The 21,341-nt window shown below is 38.7% G+C and overlaps 1 protein-coding gene across 1 annotated transcript in view; it reads right to left on the reverse strand.

Moving 5' to 3' along the window:
* SHCBP1L (SHC binding and spindle associated 1 like) overlaps window positions 1-21,341 on the reverse strand; it is a 38,978-nt gene that overhangs the window by 802 nt on the left and 16,835 nt on the right. Inside the window, exons 6-9 of the mRNA XM_018060694.1 lie at window positions 13,081-13,186; window positions 2,520-2,673; window positions 899-1,149; window positions 157-279 (exon numbers count right to left, since the gene is read on the reverse strand). Coding sequence (XP_017916183.1) covers window positions 157-279; window positions 899-1,149; window positions 2,520-2,673; window positions 13,081-13,186 — 634 coding nt within the window. The remainder of the gene's footprint in view (window positions 1-156; window positions 280-898; window positions 1,150-2,519; window positions 2,674-13,080; window positions 13,187-21,341) is intronic.

Here is a 21,341-nt window from a genome sequence, read left to right on the forward strand (position 1 = left end):
ATTATTATAAGACTAAATTTGTTTCCTGTCAACTATTATCTAAACAGTATTTTAATTGCTTGTACCATACTTAACAGACTAAAATTTAAGGCTGAAGCTAATATTTTGGTATCTTTATAATATTTATAATTCTTATGTTAAAAAATATGAGAATACCTTCATATTAACTCCACCTAAGGTGCTTTTTGAACTGTCACAGGTTCTGAGGTTATTACAGTGATGAATTTCATTTCGTTCCAGAATGGCTACGCTCCCAGGATACAGTTCAACACCAGCACCCTGTAAATTAAAAGCAAATAAAACAATCTACAAAATACATGTACACCTCCAAAATTTTCGAGTTCTATATTAGCAGTCTAAACATATTAAGTTACATGAAAATACAATAGTACAATTTATTGTGGAAATAATGTTTAAAACATTGAAAACAAACTCTGTGTCAAAGAATCATTAGACCTATAAGAAGGCTGAAGCTGTATGGACCATTACATTGCTCTCCACCCACCCGAATCACGTCTTAGAAGGGAAGATCTCTTAACAGCAATTATTCTCAGTAGTTATAAAAATTGATGTATATGTACTTTAAATCCTTCATAATGCTGCTAAAATCTGTTAACCTGACTCATAATCTGTTTATAACCGCTGATTCCTATTGTTTTAAAAAGCACACATCAACAAAACTAATTTCTTTCTTTGGCAGTTCACTTTCCTAAGTATACGAAGTGTATAAAATGACATGCTTGTACTTGGTTCTCATTTAATTTACTGTTTATCAGTTTCCAAGCTTAATTATAATTCCATTCAAAGATAAAACAATTGGTACCTTCTGTTTACATATTAAGATCACTCAAAGTTATATACAGCCAAATAAAGCCATAAATTTTATAAAATAAAATACCTGGGCACCAGTTATTTCACTGTCTGTAATAGTCAAAGCAGCCCCTGTAAGAACACATACTCCTGTTCCTTCACATTTTAATACACAGTTTTCTAGAGTCATGTGACCAGACTCTACCACCACAATACCATCAACTGTCCCTTGTTGTATCAAAGATAGATGCATTAGTTTCACATTATCAGCTTTGGACACCACAAAACTGTCATGAGAAGGTTCAGAAGTAATCATAATTTCCTCTCTCTTTCCAATTCCTGATTTATAGGGACAAAAATACATAATTAAATGAGTACTTCCAAAGCTTAAAGCCCGTTAGTCATTCACTAATACTCACTATTACAAGTAACATTTGTAATTATTCAGTCAACCATTTAGACACTTAACTATAATGTAGTCTTGTTTCCTTATTTTGATGCCATGATGGAAGAATCTGGGTTTATAATCAACCTAAATGTACCTATGGTACTTACACTCATTCCACTACATATTTCCCTATATTACATAGTGAGCAGTAATCTACAAAATGTGTAAGATACAGAAAGTATCTTACCATAACCTGGTTTCAAAACCATAATAAAAAAGACTGGCAGAGACTCCTGAATTAGGTTACAAGATTATTGTAATCGTGTCTATAATTTTGCTCTAGTAGTCATTGCAATCATCGAAGTTTAACATCTATCCAAAAATGAGGAGTTGTATATTAAAGACAACAAATTTTTAAAATTAACAAATATCCTTATTACCCATATAGTTCAGCAAAGTGAACATTACAGTCATCAAAATCTAGTGGAAATTATGCTCAGTTTTTGAAATGATAGCAAAGTTTAAGTCATCTGTCTTGACTTCTGGCCAGACAATGGGAATAACCTTAAAGTAAACGGGCAGAACTAAAGTCACTAAATATGTTCAGAACCTAAAAGAAGTTTAGTAAACTCTGCTTTTTTACTTCTAGTTTAGTAAGTTTCCATAGAATTAAGCTTTTACAGAAAATACTGAGTATATTTTAATATAACTTTACATTTGGGTTTTCTACTATAGTAATATGAAATGCTGTGGAGACAGAAGAGAAAAAAAGTAGTTTAGGTAAAAAATAGAGCTGATGAAAGATATTGTGAGCAGGGTTTTTTTAGTTTTATTCTGACTTTGGTTGTTTATCATGGGGAAGCAGTCTCATTGGTCTGCTCTGGTACGGTATGTCCAAATGAGGTCACCTGTACAGATAATACACTACTGGACAGGTGCATACGCACACGCATGCTCAGTTGCTCAGTCGTGTCTGACTCTTTCTGACCCCATGGACTGTAGCCCACCAGGGTCCTGTCCATGGGATTATCCAGGCAAGAATACTGGAGTGGGCAGTATTCTTTCCTCCTCCAGGGCATCTCCCCAACCCAGGGACTGAACCCTCGTCTCCTGCATCTTCTGCACTGGCAGCTGAATTTTCTACCACCAAGCCACCTAGAAGCCCACACTGGAGAAAGTACTAATTGGAAAAGGCACATACAGGGTTTTTGTGAAATGCAAAACTCTTCTAATTTCTAGTAACCTGATTAACCATGTTTATAATATACAGTTTGTCTAGAATACATTGCTATTAAAAAATTAAAAAGGATGCCTTGCTAACCCTTTATAACAATGTCATCAGTCAATAAAGCAAGATTTACAGCTTGATATTCTCCTGGAAAAATAACAACTGTATCTCCACTATAACAGCTATCCAAAGCCAAATCCAAATCATCATGCTGTTGGAGAAGTGTGTCTGGAGATAAATCCTTTACCTGAAAAGAAGAAATAGAACAGTAGGTCAAACTGACATAGGTCATTTAAATCAGTTAACTCCTTGGTAATGTGCTTTTTCACATTATCTTATAGGTAGTGCACTGTTTAAATACTGTGTATATTTATGTTCATTAAATGTCTGAAGAATAATGAAAGACTTTCCTTATAATCCCTAACAATTTTTACAGCTACTGAATACAGCCAGAAGTTATTGTGACCTTTACCCCCCTAAGCCTCCCAATAGTTCTTTGAGGTAAAGTATTATTATACCCTTGTAATGTTAAAAATTTCCAGTAGTCATGTATGGATGTGAGAGTTGGACTGTGAAGAAGGCTGAGCGCCGAAGAATTGATGCTTTTGAACTGTGGTGTTGGAGAAGACTCTTGAGACTCCCTTGGACTGCAAGGAGATCCAACCAGTCCATGCTGAAGGAGATCAACCTTGGGATTTGTTTGGAGGGAATGATGCTAAAGCTGAAACTCCAGTACTTTGGCCACCTCATGCGAAGAGTTGACTCATTGGAAAAGACTCTGATGCTGGGAGGGATTGGGGGCAGGAGGAGAAGGGGACGACAGAGGATGAGATGGCTGGATGGCATCACCGACTTGATGGACTTGAGTTTGAGTGAACTCCGGGAGATTGTGATGGACAGGGAGGCCTGCTGTGCTGCGATGCATGGGGTCGCAAAGAGTCGGACATGACTGCGCAACCAAACTGAACTGAACTGAATGTTAAAATATTGAAACTCTGAGAGTGAATGATTTGCCTATGGACACAGAGTGAGTGAGTGGTGAAGCTAAACTTTAGGTCTAGGCTTTGATGACCCCAGATTTCTTTCCTATTGGAAACTACTACTTTATTTTCTTTAACTCAAACTGACCCTAAAATTTTGGTAAACCATCAAAAATTTATTATAGATTCTAAAACTAAAATGAAAAAGGACCAGGAATTTGCACTGGGAGTAGAAAAGGTGAAAGAACTTCATTATTAAAACCAGTAAGAATGAGAAACTTTAAAAATAAAATTTGAAAACTAAATATGTACCATGAAAAAATGTCTATTCTTTTATCCCAATAGAAATGGCATTATCATTCATGTCTCTTTTTTCTTATTATAAAAAATAGAAAATTGAAACAAAGCATAACAAAAATGGAAATTGTAACAAATTTTTACCTAAATAGAATATATTTATGAAGCCATTTTCCTTCTTGTCTTTTTCCTATGCATATACTCACATGTATAATATTGATGTATCATAAGATGGATGCAGATGATTTTGAATCCTAATTTTCTCATTACATTATATCACATTTTCCCATGTCTTTAAATTTTTCAAAACCTAATTTTTTTAAGTTATGTAATAATACATCATATAGATGTGTATATATTTATTTATTTGACTGCCTGAGTCAGATACGGAGAAGGCAATGGCACCCCACTCCAGTACTCTTGCCTGGAAAATCCCATGGATGGAGGAGCCTGCTAGGCTGCAGTCCATGGGTTCATGCTAAGAGTCCACGCTAAGAGTCGGACAGGACTGAGCGACTTCCCTTTCACTTTTTACTTTCATGCATTGGAGAAGGAAATGGCAACCCACTCCAGTGTTCTTGCCTGGAGAATCCCAGGGACGGGGGAGCCTGGTGGGCTAACGTCTGTGGGGTCACACAGAGTCGGACACGACTGAAGTGACCAGCAGCAGAGTCTTAGATACAGCATGTGGGATCTAGTTCCCTGATTAGGGGTTGAACCTGGGCCCCCTGCATTGGAAGTGCAGACTCTTAGCCACTGGGCCATCAGGGAAATCTCGATGTGTCATAATTTATGTTACGATTTTCTATCCTTATCTAGATGGCTTATAATTTTTCAATATCATGAAAATACTACCACAAATAAATTATGCACATCTCTGGTTATTTTTTAGGGTAAATTGCTAGATTGAGAATTACTGTCAAAAGGTATAAAACATTTGAAGCCTCTTGTATACATATTGCTAAACTGCCCTCCAGAAAAGTTTAACCAATTGAAACTTGATCTGAGAACTCACTTTTCTTTCTGCAAGCTCATCAGAATGGGGTATCTTTTAAATGTATAAAAATATTCACCATTTTAACAATTTTCGCTGCCTAATTTTAATTTTCCTTGATAAACAGGAGTGATCATTTTTCTAGAAATATATATATGAGACTCTAATAATAATCCTAAGTCAGCAAACCAAGATAGTCATTTGTGTTTGTATTACATCTTATGTACTCTTATACATCTGTGGCAAACAGTATAAGGATTATCTCTGTAAATAAGTGTTTTAGAAAAACTCTAGAATCCATCTCATTTTTTTCCCCTAAGTTTTTTGTTTCTTTGGGTTTTGTTTTGTTTTGCTGTGCCATGCTTGCGGCTTGCAAGATCTTTATTCCCTGACGAGGGATAGAATGCATGTCCTCTGCACTGGGGAGCTTGGAGTCCTATTCACTGGACCACAAGGGAATTCCCATCATTTATATTTTTCTTATTCCTCCTTATCTCAGAAGAGGGACTGGTAAGGAAACTGACCTTTGTTTTACCTCCCTCACTTCATGGCACATAGATGGGGAAACAGTGGAAACAGTGGCTGACTTTATTTTTGAGGGCTCAAAAATCACTGCAGATGGTGATTGCAGCCATGAAATTAAAAGATGCATACTTGTTGGAAGGAAAGTTATGACCAACCTAGACAACATATTAAAAAGCAGAGACATTACTTTGCCAACAAAGGTCCGTCTAGTCAAGGCTATGGTTTTTCCAGTGGTCATGTATGGATGTGAGAGTTGGACCATAAAGAAAGCTGAGACTGAAGAATTGATGCTTTTAAACTGTGGTGTTGGAGAAGACTCTTGAGAGTCCCTTGGACTCCAAGGAGATCCAACCAGTCCATCCTAAAGGAGGTCAGTCCTAGGTGTTCACTGGAATGACTGATGTTGAAGCTGAAACTCCAGTACTTTGGCCACCTGATGTGAAGAGCTGACTCATTTGAAAAGACCCTGATGCTGGGAAAGATTGAGGGCAGGAGGAGAAGGGGATGCCAGAGGATGAGATGGTTGGATGGCATCACCGACTCAATGGACAAGGGTTTGGGCAGACTCCAGGAGTTGGTGATGGACAGGGAGGCCTGGCGTGCTGCGGTTCATGGGGTCGCAAAGAATTGGAAGTGACTGAGTGACTGAACTGAACTGAGGATGGAGGAACTTTGCAAGTAGCAGCTGATAAAAGCATTTAAAGACATACTATACCCAAAGATACCTGGGGCAAAGGATGAAGGAAGGGACAAGAAAAAGCCTACAAATGAGGAAGCTGAAGAAGAAGATTCTTGGGGTAATAAGACCTACCTCTTATCTTGGGAACCTAACATGAAATGCACAATCTCAGGGATGGATGCATACTCAGAAAAGATCTGTAAAGACCTTAGGCTTGTGCTTCTGACTGACCACGGCCCTGTGCTAGCAGAACGTGAAAGCAATTCGCAGGTGTAGGCAGCCTGGAATAGCTTTGCTGCTGCTGCTGCTAAGTCACTTCAGTCGTGTCCGACTCTGTGCTACCCCATAGACATCAGCCCACCAAGCTCCATCCCTGGGATTCTCCAGGCAAGAACACTGGCATAAGTTGCCATTTCCTTCTCCAATGCATGAAAGTGAAAAGTGAAGTCGCTCAGTTGTGTCCAACTCTTAGTGACTCCATGAACTGCAGCCTACCAGGCTCCTCCATCCATGAGATTTTCCAGGCAATAGTACTGGAGTGGGTTGCCATTGCCTTCTCCAACCTAGACAGCATATTAAAAAGCAGAGACATTACTTGCCGACAAAGGTCTGTCTAGTCAAGGCTATGGTTTTTCCAGTAGTCATGTATGGATGTGAGAGTTAGACTGTGAAGCAGGCTGAGCGCCGAAGAACTGATGCTTTTGAACTGTGGTGTTGGAGAAGACTCTTGAGAGTTCCCTGGACTGCAAGGAGATCCAACCAGTCCATTCTAAAGGAGATCAGTCCTGGGTGTTCATTGGAAGGACTGATGCTGAAGCTGAAACTCCAATACTTTGGCCACCTCATGCGAAGAGTTGACTCATTGGAAAAGACCCTGATCCTGGGAGGGACTGGGGGCAGGAGGAGAAGGGGACGACAGAGGATGAGATGGCTGGATGGCATCACCAACTTGATGGACATGAGTTTGGGTGAACTCTGGGAGTTGGTGATGGACAGGGAGGCCTGGTGTCCTGTGATTCATGGGGTCACAAGGAGTCAGACATGACTGAGCGACTGAACTGAACTGAACTGAACTGAATATTAAAAATACCCAGTTTTCAACAAAAATTATAAGACATTCAAAGAAACAGGAAACTATGGTCCATTCATGGGGAAAATTAAAAAGAAAAAAAAAATGACACAAATCACCTGAGGAAACCCAGAAAAGTATTTGGACCTTTTCTTTGGAAAGAATATTTGACAAAATAACAGTTGAAACCTTGAACAAATTTTAAAACTTCTGTGCATCATTGAACATTATTAAGAAAGTCAAAGGACAACTACAGAATGAGAGAAAACAGATGCAAACATATATCGCAAATGAATACAGTATCATAACAAAAAGACAAGCAACCCAACTAAAAATAGGCATAGGACTTCAGTGTATCTCTCTCCAAATAAGACATACAAATGGCCAACAAGCACATAAAAAGATGAAATGAAAATCAAAACCACAATGAGATACCACTTCATATCCGTTAGGATGACTGTAATGAAAGAGACAGATAAGTGCTGCTAAGGATGTGGAGAAATCAGAACCCTCATACATTGCTGGCGGGAATATGAAATAGCTCAGCCACTGTGGGAAACATTTTAGTGGCTCTTTAAAAGGTTAAACATAGAATTACCATACTCAAATGAATTGAAAACAGGTAGTCAGACTAATATTTGTATATACTACCATTCACAATAGGTGGAAACAACTCAAATGTCTATGAGCTGATGAATGGATAAGCAAATTGTATATACATACAATGGAATATTATTCAGCCATGAAAAGGAAATGATATACTGATACATGCTCCAATGTGGATGAATCTCAAAAACATTATGCTAAGTGAAAGAAGTCAGACACAAAAGGTCATATATAGTATGATTCCATCTAAATGAAATATGAAGAGTAGGTAAATCTACAGAGACAAGAGATTGGTAGTTGTCAGGGCCTGGGAAGAATGAGATTAACAGTTGAATGGATATAGGGTTATATTTAGGGGTGATGAAAATGTTTTGGGACTAGACAGAGATGACAGTTGCACAATATAGTGAAATAATATTACTAAATGTCAGTGAACTGTTCACTTTAAAATAGTTCATTTTTTAATGTGAACTTCATGTCAATTTCAAGAAAAGGGAAAAAATATACAAGAAAGAGAAAGAATAACCAAAAGCACAGTCTCTCTGAGGAGTCAGGTAGCAACAGACTCAGTAGTGCAGATGGAAGGGAACTGATTATTCTTCTTTGCACCTGGTATATTTTCAGACACACTTTACCACACTTAACCACACATGTTACCACACTTTCTGAAGCATTACAAGGAAACTGTAATTCTAGCAATGACAGATATATGACTGAGATCTGAATGGCAAATTAGTAATAATATTAGGAGTTCACATTTTTGTGGTAGGCACTTTGCTAAAAGATTTACGTAAATTATTTTACTTAAGCCTTCCAATCCCAAAGAAAGGCAATGCCAAAGAATGCTCAACCTACCACACAATTGCACTCATCTCACACGCTAGTCAAGTAATGCTCAAAATTCTCCAAACCAGGCTTTAGCAATATGTGAACTGTGAACTTCCAGATGTTCAAGCTGGTTTTAGAAAAGGCAGAGGAACCAGAGATCAAATTGCCAACATCCACTGGATCATCAAAAAACCAAGAGAGTTCCAGAAAAACATCTGCTTTATTGACTATGCCAAAGCCTTTGACTGTGTGGATCACAATAAACTGTGGAAAATTCTGAAAGAGATGGGAATACCAGACCACCTGACCTGCCTCTTGAGAAACCTGTATGCAAGTCGGGAAGCAACAGTTAGAGCTGGACATGGAGCAACAGATTGGTTCCAAATAGGAAAAGGAGTACGTCAAAGCCGTATATAGTCACCCTGCTTATTTAACTTATATGCAGAGTACATCATGAGAAACGCTGGGCTGGAAGAAACACAAGCTGGAATCAAGATTGCCAGGAGAAATATCAATAACCTCAGATATGCAGATGACACCACCCTTATGGCAGAAAGTGAAGAGGAACTAAAAAGCCCCTTGATGAAAGTGAAAGGAGAGAGTGAAAGAGTTGGCTTAAAGCTCAACATTCAGAAAACTAAGATCATGGCATCTGGTCCCATCACTTCATGGGAAATAGGTGGGGAAACAGTGGAAACAGTGTCAGACTTTATTTTGGGGGGCTCCAAAATCACTGCAGATGGTGACTGGAACCATGAAATTAAAAGACGCTTACCCCTTGGAAGGAAAGTTGTGACCAACCTAGATAGCATATTGAAAAGCAGAGACATTACTCTGCCGACTTAAAGTCCATCCAGTCAAGGCTACAGTTTTTCCAGTGGTCATGTATGGATGTGAGAGTTGGACTGGGAAGAAAGCTGAGCGCCGAAGAATTGATGCTTTTGAACTGTGGTGTTGGAGAAAACTCTTGAGAGTCCCTTGGACTGCAAGGAGTTCCAACCAGTCCATTCTAAAGGAGATCAGTCATGGATGTTCTTTGGAAGGAATGATGCTAAAGCTGAAACTCCAGTATTTTGGCCACCTCATGTGAAAAGTTGACTCATTGGAAAAGACTCTGATGCTGGGAGGGGTTGGGGGCAGGAGGAGAAGGGGACGACAGAGGATGAGATGGCTGGATGGCATCACCGACTCGATCGATGTGAGTTTGAGTGAACTCCGGGAGATGGTGATGGACAGGGAGGCCTGGCGTGTTGTGATTCATGGGGTTGCAAAGAGTCGGACACGACTGAGTGACTAAACTGAACTGAATGACTCTATAGGATAGACTTCATTACTCCTTTTTAAAGATAATGAAATAAGAGAAATTATGTAATTAAAAAAAAATCCAACCCAATTATTATGAAGAAAAACTATGAATCAAACCTAGATTTCTATTATTGTAAAGCTTATATTTTTCACCACCACACTATCCTGCCTTCTAGACAAAGAAGGAACATGATAGAGTCCTATGATGAACAATGGGGACATTGATATTTCTCCTAAATATAGGAGAAAACCTAATGTTGAAATTTAAGCACTGAAACAAATATTGCTTGTCTCTGTTAGGAATGATTCAGAAGTCAGACTGAGTCTAAACCTAAAGACAGAATTTAAGTCCCTCATCACAATTTGAGAGACTAAGGAAGTAAAGACATACTTAGTTCAATTGACTGGAAGGACATCTAGGACATTAATTCAATAGAGAATACAGGAGGACTAAAGACAGGCTTTGTACAAAAGAACAGTAAGTTCAAATTTAGGGTCGTTGTCTGTTAGTGAGACATAAGGTAAAGATGCTGAGAAGAACTTGTAGTGATGTTGATCAGCAAAAAATGCAAGAGGGGATAAATTTACTGAAAAGCCACTGCATGCCAGGCACTGCTAGGTATTTTATACATAGGATTTAATTTCATCCTCAAAAAAACAAAAAAATAAAGTTTAGTGGTGGTATTGGTGGTGATGGTTGTGATGGTGGTGCTGGCAGCAGTAGCCATCATACTAGCAGAAAACGATTATCGAGTACTTACTATGCGCTGGCCATTATTCTAAGCACATCACAAATGTGAATTCATATAGTCTCTATAATATAAATAAAGAATACATATTATCTCCGTTTTACAGATGAGGAACTAAAGCGCAAATGGGAAAGCAGCTTGTTGAAAATCACATAATTAATGAGTGCCAAAGCCAGACTCTGCATCCAGGCAGTTTGGCTCAAGATCATCCTCTTAATCAGCAGTTTTTCTCTCTTTTTAAAGCACTCTAAAAATAAAGAATTTGGGGTTCAGAGTTAGGCAGCTTGCCCAAAACAGGCTATTTAAAGACTGGGCTACCTGACTACAAAGTCCATGCCTTTTCACTACACTACTTGTAAAGATCACCAGTATAACGGCATGGATTAAATGGGCATGGATTAAAACTGTTTATGGAGAGTATAGAGCAGGAAAAAGACTAAAGAATCTTCAAAGTTGAGAAAACTGTTAAAGGCTTATATACACCACTCTGACTAGGTACACCAAATTAAAATATTTTGTCCACCTCAAAGGTAAATCTAAAATCAAAGATCTGAGCAAAGTAGAAATTGATGATGCTGCCTTCTCAGAGTACTCTTCCTCTCATTGTCCTGTTGTCTGAAGTTTGTGGATATTTACTTACACAAATGAAGACAGGGTTGCAAAGCACTGAATAAAAATTACAGAAACATTTTACTGTTATATAGGAAAATAAAGCCAAAAACAGATTTAAAAACAAATAAAAAGATAGGTAAAAATAAAAATATTTTAAAAGGCTGGAGATAAAATCTATACCTTACTTTATAATGATGTTTCAAAAGATGTTTACAAATATAGTTGGTGGAATAATTAATATTATTGAAAATCTGATCCAGTAAGCAAATCAAAGGAAAATTAAATTTTGTTTAAAATAATAAAAATTGGTAGGATAACATATAAGACCAGTCTAATAGGCCAGGCTTTATCTCTATTCACTCTCCTATTGGGTATTAAATACCATCCTTTCTGGACTTCTTTTAGTTACTCATATATACCCCATACTCTATCAAACATGTACTCATTTACTATTCAATGAAAAATGCTCAGCACCCACCTTATACCAATCATCATGCTCGGTGACTAGATGAATGATAAACATACTCCCCTTGCTCTTAAAAGCTAGTATATTAATAGTAAAAGAGACAGACACTCAATAGGTAGCCACAGAAAATATTTAACAGTTATGATAAGGAAAAGTGACAGTAAGGGAACATGCAGGGTGCACAGTATGTAGTCTATGTATTCTGGAAGGTTGAGCAAGTTTTTTCCTATGGAAACGACATTTAAATTGAGACCTAAAGGACATATGGTAGCTCTCTGAAACAACATGGTGTATGCCAAGATGTGGTTTAGTGAGGGAGGAAGGGGTATATGAAGGCGATGACAAACTCTCAGAAGATGGTAATTAACAACTGGGTAGATGGTGGTGCCGTTCACTGAAACAAGAGAACTCTAGAATATAAACTAGGTACTGGTAAGATCATGAATTTAATTGTGGACACTGAGTTGAAGTACTCAGAAGATAATTAAGGGGTGATAAGCAATAGGTAGCTAGACATACTGGTTTGGGGCTCAGAACAAAAAATGTGGGCTGTGGATACACATTTTAGATTATCAGTGTATATAACTGAAGTTATGGGAAAAGATCACATAAATCACTTAGGCATATTATAGTGCAGAAAAAAAGATAAGTTCCAAGCATTTAGAGTACAGAAGGAGAAAAAATACAACAACAACTAGAGAGATTGAACCAGCAAAGTATGGTAACAGAAGACAATGAAAGACTATTCAAGGAGAGACCTGTGAAATACTACTGAGAGGTCAAGTGAGATGACTTAGAACATTTCCCCACTTGGGCTAGTTCAATTTACACTCATCCTTGAGGTTTCATCTGCATTATTTCTTTCAGCCAGTGTTGCCAGAATTCCTAACTCTGCTTATGTACCCATCCTAAGCACCTCCTGTATATACTCCTATCATAGCATTTACTATTATATTATTCTGTGTGGCAACTGCAAGAGCCTATTTACTTGTCCGTGTCTCCACCATAGGGCTTCCCAGGTGGCTCAGTGGTAAAGAATCCACCTGCCAATGCAGGAGATGTGGGTTTGATCCTTGGGTTGGGAAGATCCCCTGAAGGAGGAAATGGCAGCCCACTCCAGTATACTTGCTGGGAAATCCCGTGGGCAGAAGAGCCTGGCAGGCTACAGTCCACGGAGTCACAAAGAGTCGGACATGGCTCAGCTTCCACTAAACAACATCTCCACCATCATTCAAACTGCTCAGATGTATGGAAGAAGCAGGACTGTGGGTCTGGTTCAAAAGTGTATCTCCCTCAAATGCAGTATTTCTCATATTTCTCTCCCATAGGTGCTAGCATAGCACCTAGCAACAAGATTAGTACTCTGTAAATAGTTGTGGACATTTATTTATTTAGTACCTATTATATGTCAATCATTGAGCTGGGTGTAATGGAGGAAATAAGACATTAACGTCATACAAGAATCCAAACTTCAAAGAGCTTGTTTTCTAATTATATGCAGCTAAAACTTAAATGAACAAATAAGAATAAAATGTATTTCTTACCATGTCAGTAGTCATCACTTTTGCTACGATATGTGTTATAGTCTTTCCAAAGTTTCTTTTTCCTTTCCTACGCCTCAGAATTCTTGGAAAGAAAGGTCCATGAACTCTGAAGTTGAAAATGTTTATTTTTAATTAAATCAATATGAAAAATATTCAAGGTACACCTACTTAAAACTTTATACTAAGCATCTTTGAGAAATAGGTTCCATTCATTTTGAGCTTCTTGAGAGCAATGAGCAACTTGAAAGTGATGGAATAATTGAGATCTTTTAGATAACTGAGTGTTTAAACCACTGAACTCTGAAATCTTTTGAACTCTGAAAATCTGCATGCAACTCACTACAATCAATACCTCAATCATCTTTTCAGTACAGTAGAAAATTTTCTGATTATACTTTCATAATATATTGAATTGTAGACACTCAAAGCAGAGATAGGTTATATCTGTGCTACTGAGGTATAAGAATATTTGGGGACCTGCCTAATTTGAGAGACTATGTTTAATTGAGATTGTTTTTGTATCTATGGAGAACTTATCCTTTGAAACAGGATAAGTTGGCTGTTGGCCTCCATCAGACAATTCTAGCTTCTTTCTTCATTGTTGTTAACTGATTGCTATTCAGCACTTTTAGATAATTCCATTCTTTGTCTTCTTTCTGCTTTCCTTTACAGTTCTTGTTTCCTATTAATCATTTAAGTGTTATCAAAAAAGAAAAAAAATTGAGTATAACTTTTATCATTACTGTCAGACATATTTACCTTATGTGTAATCTTTTGGGTTCTCTGCAGCACTTTGATTATCACTTGATGCAGCATTAATACCAATATTTTTCCGCTTATGTTTCAATTATCAATATTTAAAATAATTTATTGGTATATAATTAATTTATAAGGTTGTGTTAGTTTCAGGTGTACAGCAAAGTCAGTCAGTTGTGCATATACATATAGCCACCCTTTTTTTAGATTCTTTTCCCATATAGGTCATTACAGATTATACAGTAGAGTTCCTTGTGTTATAACAGTAGGTCCTTATTAGTTATCTATTCTATATACACTTTGTAGTGTGTATATGTCAATCCCAATTTATTTCTCTCCCCTCCCCCTTATACCATGGTAACCATGAGTTTGTTTTCACATTTGTGACTCTACTTCTGTATTGTAACTAAGTTCATTTGCACCCTTCTTTTTAGGTTCCACATACAAACAATATCTCAGTAACCAATATTTTTGTGAAGCTTAAAATTTCATAGAACTGTTCCTAAGTATTTATCATTCTAATGATTAAATTTTGAACTCTAAGATATTAGCAATGTCCTCCAAAGGAAGTTTCATTTAACATTTCAACATCAAACCCATTTAGCACTTTTACACCTATTTAAGCAAATTTTGATTTGAGAAAGAGAACTACTCATGCATTTTTTTCACCATATATCTAATTATTAGTTGCTCAAAGAGTAAAGCATCTTACATGCAGGAAATAGTTTACCATACAATCCTAGCTTTAAAATTAAAGGTATATGTCAGTGATTTTCAAAATTATACTTTTAATAAGGTATAATTTACATAACACTCATTTTAAGTGAACCACTCTATGAGATTTCACAAATGTATACACCCATTTAACTCAATCATAACACTCAATATATAGAACATTCCCATCGTACAAGTTCATACATCTTTGCAGTAGGTCCTCAACATGGACTTTCAAAAACCCACTTATCTTTTTGTCATAGATTTTCCTTTCTTGTAATTTTAATTGGAGGATAACTGCTCTATAAGTTGTGTTGGTTTCTGTTATATAGCCATGTGAATCAGCCATAAGTATACATGTGTCCCCTCCCTACTGAATCTCCCTCCCACCCCTCACCCCATTCCATCCCTCTAGGTTGTCACAGAGCACTGGGTTGAGCTCCCTGTATCATACAGCAACTTCCCATTAGCTCTCTGTCTCATATATGGTAATGTATATGTTTCAGTGCTACTCTCTCAATTCCTCTCTTTCCCCAGCTGTGTATGCAAGTCTGTTCTCTAGGTCGGCATCTCTGTTGCTGCCCTGCAAATAGGTTCATCAGTACGATTACCTTTTTTGTAATTTTAGAATGGAATTTTAAAGTAGAATATGCTATGTACTCTCTTGTGTCCGGAGTTTTCCAGTCAGACTATTTTGAGATCCACCATGTTATTTTGTATATCAGCAATTTCTTTACATCACAGAAAATATTTCATTATTCAGTTCAGTCACTCAGTTGTGTCGACTCTTTGCGACCCCATGAACTGCAGCACGCCAGGCCTCCCTGTCCATCACCAACTCGTGGAGTCCACCCAAACCCATGTGTCCTTTGTGTCAGTGATGCCATCCAACCATCTCATCCTCTGTCATCCCCTTCTCCTCCTGCCCTCAAACTTTCCCAGCATCAAGGTCTTTTCAAATGAGTCAGCTCTCTGCATCAGGTGGCCAAAGTATTGGAGCTTCAGCTTCAACATCAGTCCCTCCAACGAACACCTAGGACTGATCTCCTTTAGGATGGATGGACTGGTTGGATCTCCTTGCAGTCCAAGGGACTCTCAAGAGTCTTCTCCAACACCACAGTTCAAAAGCATCAATTCATTACGATTTTCTATATACAAGATTATGTCATCTGCAAGTAGAGATAATTTTCATTTTCCTTTTTGGATCTGCATGAATTTATTTCCTTTTCTTTCCTATTGTTCTGGCTAGAACCTCCAGCACAACTGAATACAAGAGTGGACATCATTGGCTTGTTCCTGATCTTAGGCGGGGAAACATCCATTCTTTCATTGGTAAATATGATGTTATAGGATTTTCACAGATAGCCTTAAACAGGTTGAGGAAGATCCATTCTAGTCTAAGTTTTAAGAATTTTTATCATGAAAGAGGAATTCTGTCAAATGATTTTTCTGTAACTTTTGAGATGATAATGTGGCTTTATTGTGTATTATATTGATTTATTTCCATATGTTAAACCAACCTTGCATTCCTGGGATAAATTCCACTTGTCATAGTGTCTAATCTTTTTCATATGTTGCTAGACCCAGTTTGTTAAAGTATTATTGAAGATTTTGCATCTATATTTAAGTCTTTTGTCTGTGTCCTGCAGCATGTGGGACTTAGTTCCGTGACCAGGGATTGCACCCACATTCTGTGCTTTGGATGCTCAGAGTCTTAACCATTGGACCACCAAGGAAGTCCCAGCATCTATATTTATACAGGATATTTTCTGCAGTTTTCTTGTGATATCTTTCTATAGTTTTGGTATCAAGGTGATAATGTCCTCATAGAATGAGTTGAGGAAGTAGTCCTTTCTCTTTTTATTTTTTGGAAGACTTTGCAAAAAAAAAGGTGTTGGCTTCCCTGGTGGCTCAGTGGCAAAAAATCCACCTGCCAACAAAGGAGACTCAAGAGACACAGGTACAATCCCTGGTTTGGGAAGATCCCCTAGAGTAGGAAATGCAAACCCACTCCAGTATTCTTTCTGGGAAAATCCAATGGACAGAGGAGCACAGCAAGCTACGGTTTATGTGATTGCAAAGAGTCAGACATGACTGAACAACTAAACACACACACACAGGTAGAGTTTATTTACCCTCTTGGTTTCTTTCAAGATTTTTTCTTATCTCTGATTTTCTTCATTTTAAATATAATATGCCTATTTGCACATTTTGGGAGTATCTGTCCTACTTGGTGTTCTCTTAAGCTTCTTGGATCTATGGTTTGGTGTCTTCATTTAATTTTGGAAAATTTTCACCATTATGAATTTGAATTTTTTTTTTCAGCTGCATTTGCTTTCTCCTTTTCTGGTATTCCAATTGCACATATGCTACATTCTTTGAAACTATTCCACAATTCTTAGATTTTTTTTCATTATCTTTTCTCTTTGTACTTCAGTTTGAGACAATTTGACTGACATATCTTCAAGCTTTCTGATTCTTTCCTCAGTTGTGTCCCACCTATTCATGAGCCCTTCAAAGGAAGTCTTCATTTCTATTTACAGTGTCTTTGATTTTTAGAATGATCTTTTAATTCATTCTTACAGTTTCCATGTTTTGCTTGAACATTATCCATTTCTTTCTTGCATGTTGTATACTTTTTTCCATTAAAGTCCTTAACATATTAATCATAGCTACTTTTTCTTTTTTTTGGTTGCACTGCATGGCGTGTGGGATCTTAGTTCCCTGACCAGGGATCGAACCTGTGCCCCCTGCAGTGGAAGTGCAGAGTCTTAACCACTGAACTGCCAGGGAAGTCCCAATCATAGCTATTTTAAATTTCCTGTCTGGTAAATTCTGAAATCATAATTGAGTCTGTTATTGATGCCTGCTTTCCCTCCTCAGACTTGGTTTATTTCCTTGCCTTTTAGCATATCATAACTTTTTTTGAAACCCACACATAGCTAACAGGAAGTGAGGTAGATTAATTATTAATCCAACCAGGAGGTAGCCTATGTTTATTTGCTGTAGCTTTGTGTGTCAAAGACTTCAAATTCCTGTGATTTCCAATTTTCAGTCTCCTCTATATACCTTCAGGCGTCCTTTAGAAGCCCCAAACTACTCTTTAGAAGAGTCTGTGTCTTACAGCTCTTTTAACTACAATCCAGTTATTGTCCTGGAATCTTGTTGGTATGGTTTTAAGATTTAGTGGAGAGGAAGTGTCTATACTCTTGTGATTACTTATCGGTCTTTTACTGAGTCTCTGTCCCTGGACTGTGACCTTCACAACTGTTTCTTAATCCTCTCTTTCCCCAGACAGGAAGGCTAGAAGGGACTAGAGTCAGAGAAATGCCTTTTCTCTAGGTGGCAAAAAGCTCTGGTAAAGACTTTTCTTCTGGAGAATAGCAGATCTTTATATGGAGAATGCTCTGGGTATATTTCATAATGGGTACTTTTCCCTTCACCCTTCCAGAGTCATAACAGAATCTTTCTTGGCTCTTCACTGAGAACCTAGTGAGACTCCTAGAGGTAAAACCCCACAAAGGTATGGGATCTCACTAATAACTGTAGCTCCCTGTGAGTTTCTTTCATACTAGTTATCATTCAGCATCCAGCAATCTATCAAAATTACCATTTAAATGTTCTTATAATTTATGGCTCTGGCTGGTTCTGTTCAAGATAAGCAGATCTTAGCTGTGACTCTCTGAATTTACCTTTCTCCACATTTTAGGGTGGCAGTCTGTCCTGTGATCTCAGTTCTCTGATGGTTCCAAGAAAGTAATTTTCAAGTTTGTTCAGCTTTTTTCTTGTTGTAAGGATAGGGATGATAACTCATAAGCTCTTTGCATTTTTCTTGTTGTAAGGATAGGGATGATAACTCACAAGCTCTTTGCATGTCAGAGCTAAATCCAGAAATTCTTGGTTCTTTTTTACTATAGTTTTCATTTCTCTGTTGCTCAAATTTTGGGTCTCACTCCTTTTGCAGCTCTCTCACTTTCAGAATATCCCAACTAAATTTCCAGCTACTCGGGCAGCCTTGAACTCTGTCCTTTGTGTCACCTTGAAACAGTAAGATGGCACTTTTTTGCTACCTGAGCTATAACAGCTGGTGATGACCCTCAAACCAAAATGCCACAAATTCGCACTCTCTACTTGCATTTTATATGTGGACAATGTCTCCTGACTCTTTTCTTATGCTTTGGCCAAAATTAAGAAGGTAAAGAAGAAAGGTAAGGAGAGGACTAGATTTATGAGATCTTTTTTAAAATAAAAAACCCCAAAACATTGATTTCAGTGAATTCGGCTCGTACAAAAATAATTTTCCAATACTGGTAGTTGTGCCTGTGCTTATCTCATAAATTCAGTTCAGTTCAGTTCAGTCGCTCAGTCGTGTCTGACTCTTTGTGACCCCAGGGACTGTAGCACACCAGGCTTCCCTGTCCATCACCAACTCCCAGAGCTTGCTCAAACTGATGTCCATTGTGTCAGTGATGCCATCCAACCATCTCATCCTCTGTCGTCCTCTTCTCCTCCTGCCTTCAATCTTTCCCAGCATCAGGGTCTTTTCCAATGAGTCAGTTCTTCGCATCAGGTGGCCAAAGTATTGGAGATTCAGCTTCAGCATCAGTCCTTCCAATGAATATTCAGGACTGATTTCCTTTAGGACTGACTGGTTCGATCTCCTTGCAGTCCAAGGGACTCCCAAAAGTGTTCTCCAAAACCACAGTTCAAAAGCATAAATTAGATGTCTATTTTTATAACCTATTTCAATTGGGGTGATATATGACAAGTGATATGATAAAAGAATGACCATGGAAGATGAAGAAATAGGACAGGGAGACCACTTTCTCCCCAGTGAGTTCATCAAAAGATCATCTGAATGCTGAAAAACTTCCACAAAACAACTTCTGAACGCTGGTGGAGGACACCAGCATCCAAAAAGGCAGCTCATTCTCTTTGAAAGAGGGTAGGACAACTATAAAAGACAAAAAAAGAGGCAAAAGAGTTAGGGATGGAGACCCGTCCCAGGAAGGGAGTCGTGAAGGAGGAGAAGTTTCCAAATAGCGGGAAACCCTCTCACCGGTGGGTCTGTGGGGAGTTTTGGAATCTCAGAGGGCAACATAACCAGGAGGAAAAAAAAAACAACCCACAGAACACACACTTAACTGCAGCTAGCAGCAGAGAAGTAGCCCAGACGCTGCATCCACCACCAGCAAGTGGGGGCTGGACAGCGAGGTACAGGTTGAATACTTAGGGTAAGGACCGGGCTTGAATGTCCTGAAGACAATCTGAGGGAGCTAACATGAGATAGCAACCCAAACTGTGGGATAGCCAGAGAAAGAAAAAACAGAAAGAGAGAGAACTTTCCTGCGAAAAGCTCTAACCTAAGGCACAGCCTGGCCCGCTCACAGAACAAAGGATTGCATAAATACCAAGGGAAAGCTAGCCAGCTCTGGACCAGCCCCTCCCCTTGCCAGAGGCAGAGAGGCAGGCGGGCAACAGCCAGAGCCAGAAGATGAGAGGCAGTCTTGGCCCCAGAGACAGCATCCTCCACCAAACTGTGAGCAGGCTCTGAGTTGCTAACTAAGTCTTCCTGGGATCCTGGACAGCTGACATCTGCCAGGAGGGTTGCAGCCAGAGATCAGCTCCCTAGAGGAGACACATGGCACACCTGAGACAGTGCTCTCCTGGTGCAGCTAGGAAACCAAGCAGCTGGGACCGGGGAGGTGATTAAGACGCACAGCCCACCTGGGACAGTGTGCTCGCCAAACACCTGGTCACCTGAGCCGCTCGGACCTGGGAAGGGCACAAAACGCATGCCCAACCAAGTCTGTGCCTTTGTGGAGTATCTGAGAACCTGAACCTGAGCATCTTAGACCTGGGAAGTATGAAACGCAGGGCCTGCTTTGGACAGTTCTCCTGCAGAGCCTGAGCACTGCAGACTAGGAAAGCACATGCCTCCATGAGCTGGGGCAAACCCAGTGTGGTCCATAACAGAGCACTCCCCACACACGCCAGTGATATTTGTTTGCAGTGTTCCTCCCTTCCCATAGCATAACTGAACAAGTGAGCCTAAATAAGTGACCACCTTTGCCCTCTTGTGTCCGGGTGGAAATTAGACACTGAAGAGACTTGCAAACAGAGGAAGCCAAATAAACAAAGAAGAGGGAACAGCTCTAGAAGCGACAGGTGCAACAGATTAAAACCCTGTAGTTGGCATGACTAAGCATTGGAAGGGGCCCTGGAGAAGAAGTATAAGCTGGTACAAGGAACTATCTGAAACTGAACTGACCCCACACTGCCCTAAACAGCTCCAGAGAAATTCCTAGATATATTTTTACTATTATCATTTTTACTTTTTACTTTTTTACTTTTTAAATTTTTAGGTTCTTTATTACTCCTCTAATTTTCATCTTATAACCTATTACTACCTTGCAAAAAAAACCCCATATATATATTTTATAATTTTTGTGTTTGGTTTTGTTTGTATTTTTAATATTGTAGTTTTGAGAGTCTAACCTCTACTCTAGATTTTTAATCTTTGCTTTTTGGTATTTGTTATCAATTTTTTGTACCTTTAAGAATTTCATCTTCAGTACCCATTTTTACTTAGGGGTATAATTACTGGCTTAATTGCTCTCTCTCCTTTTGACTCTCCCTTTCCTCCCCCAGGTCACCTCTGTCTCCTCCTATCCCCTTCTCTTCTCAACTCTGTGAATCTCTCTGGGTGTTCTGGGCTGTGAAGAACACTTAGGGAACTGATTACTGGCTAGATTGGTCTCTCCCCTTTGACTCCCCCTCTTTTGCTCCTG

Source organism: Capra hircus, chromosome 16, assembly GCF_001704415.2.
Source record: "Capra hircus breed San Clemente chromosome 16, ASM170441v1, whole genome shotgun sequence".
Classification (NCBI taxonomy): domain Eukaryota; kingdom Metazoa; phylum Chordata; class Mammalia; order Artiodactyla; family Bovidae; genus Capra; species Capra hircus.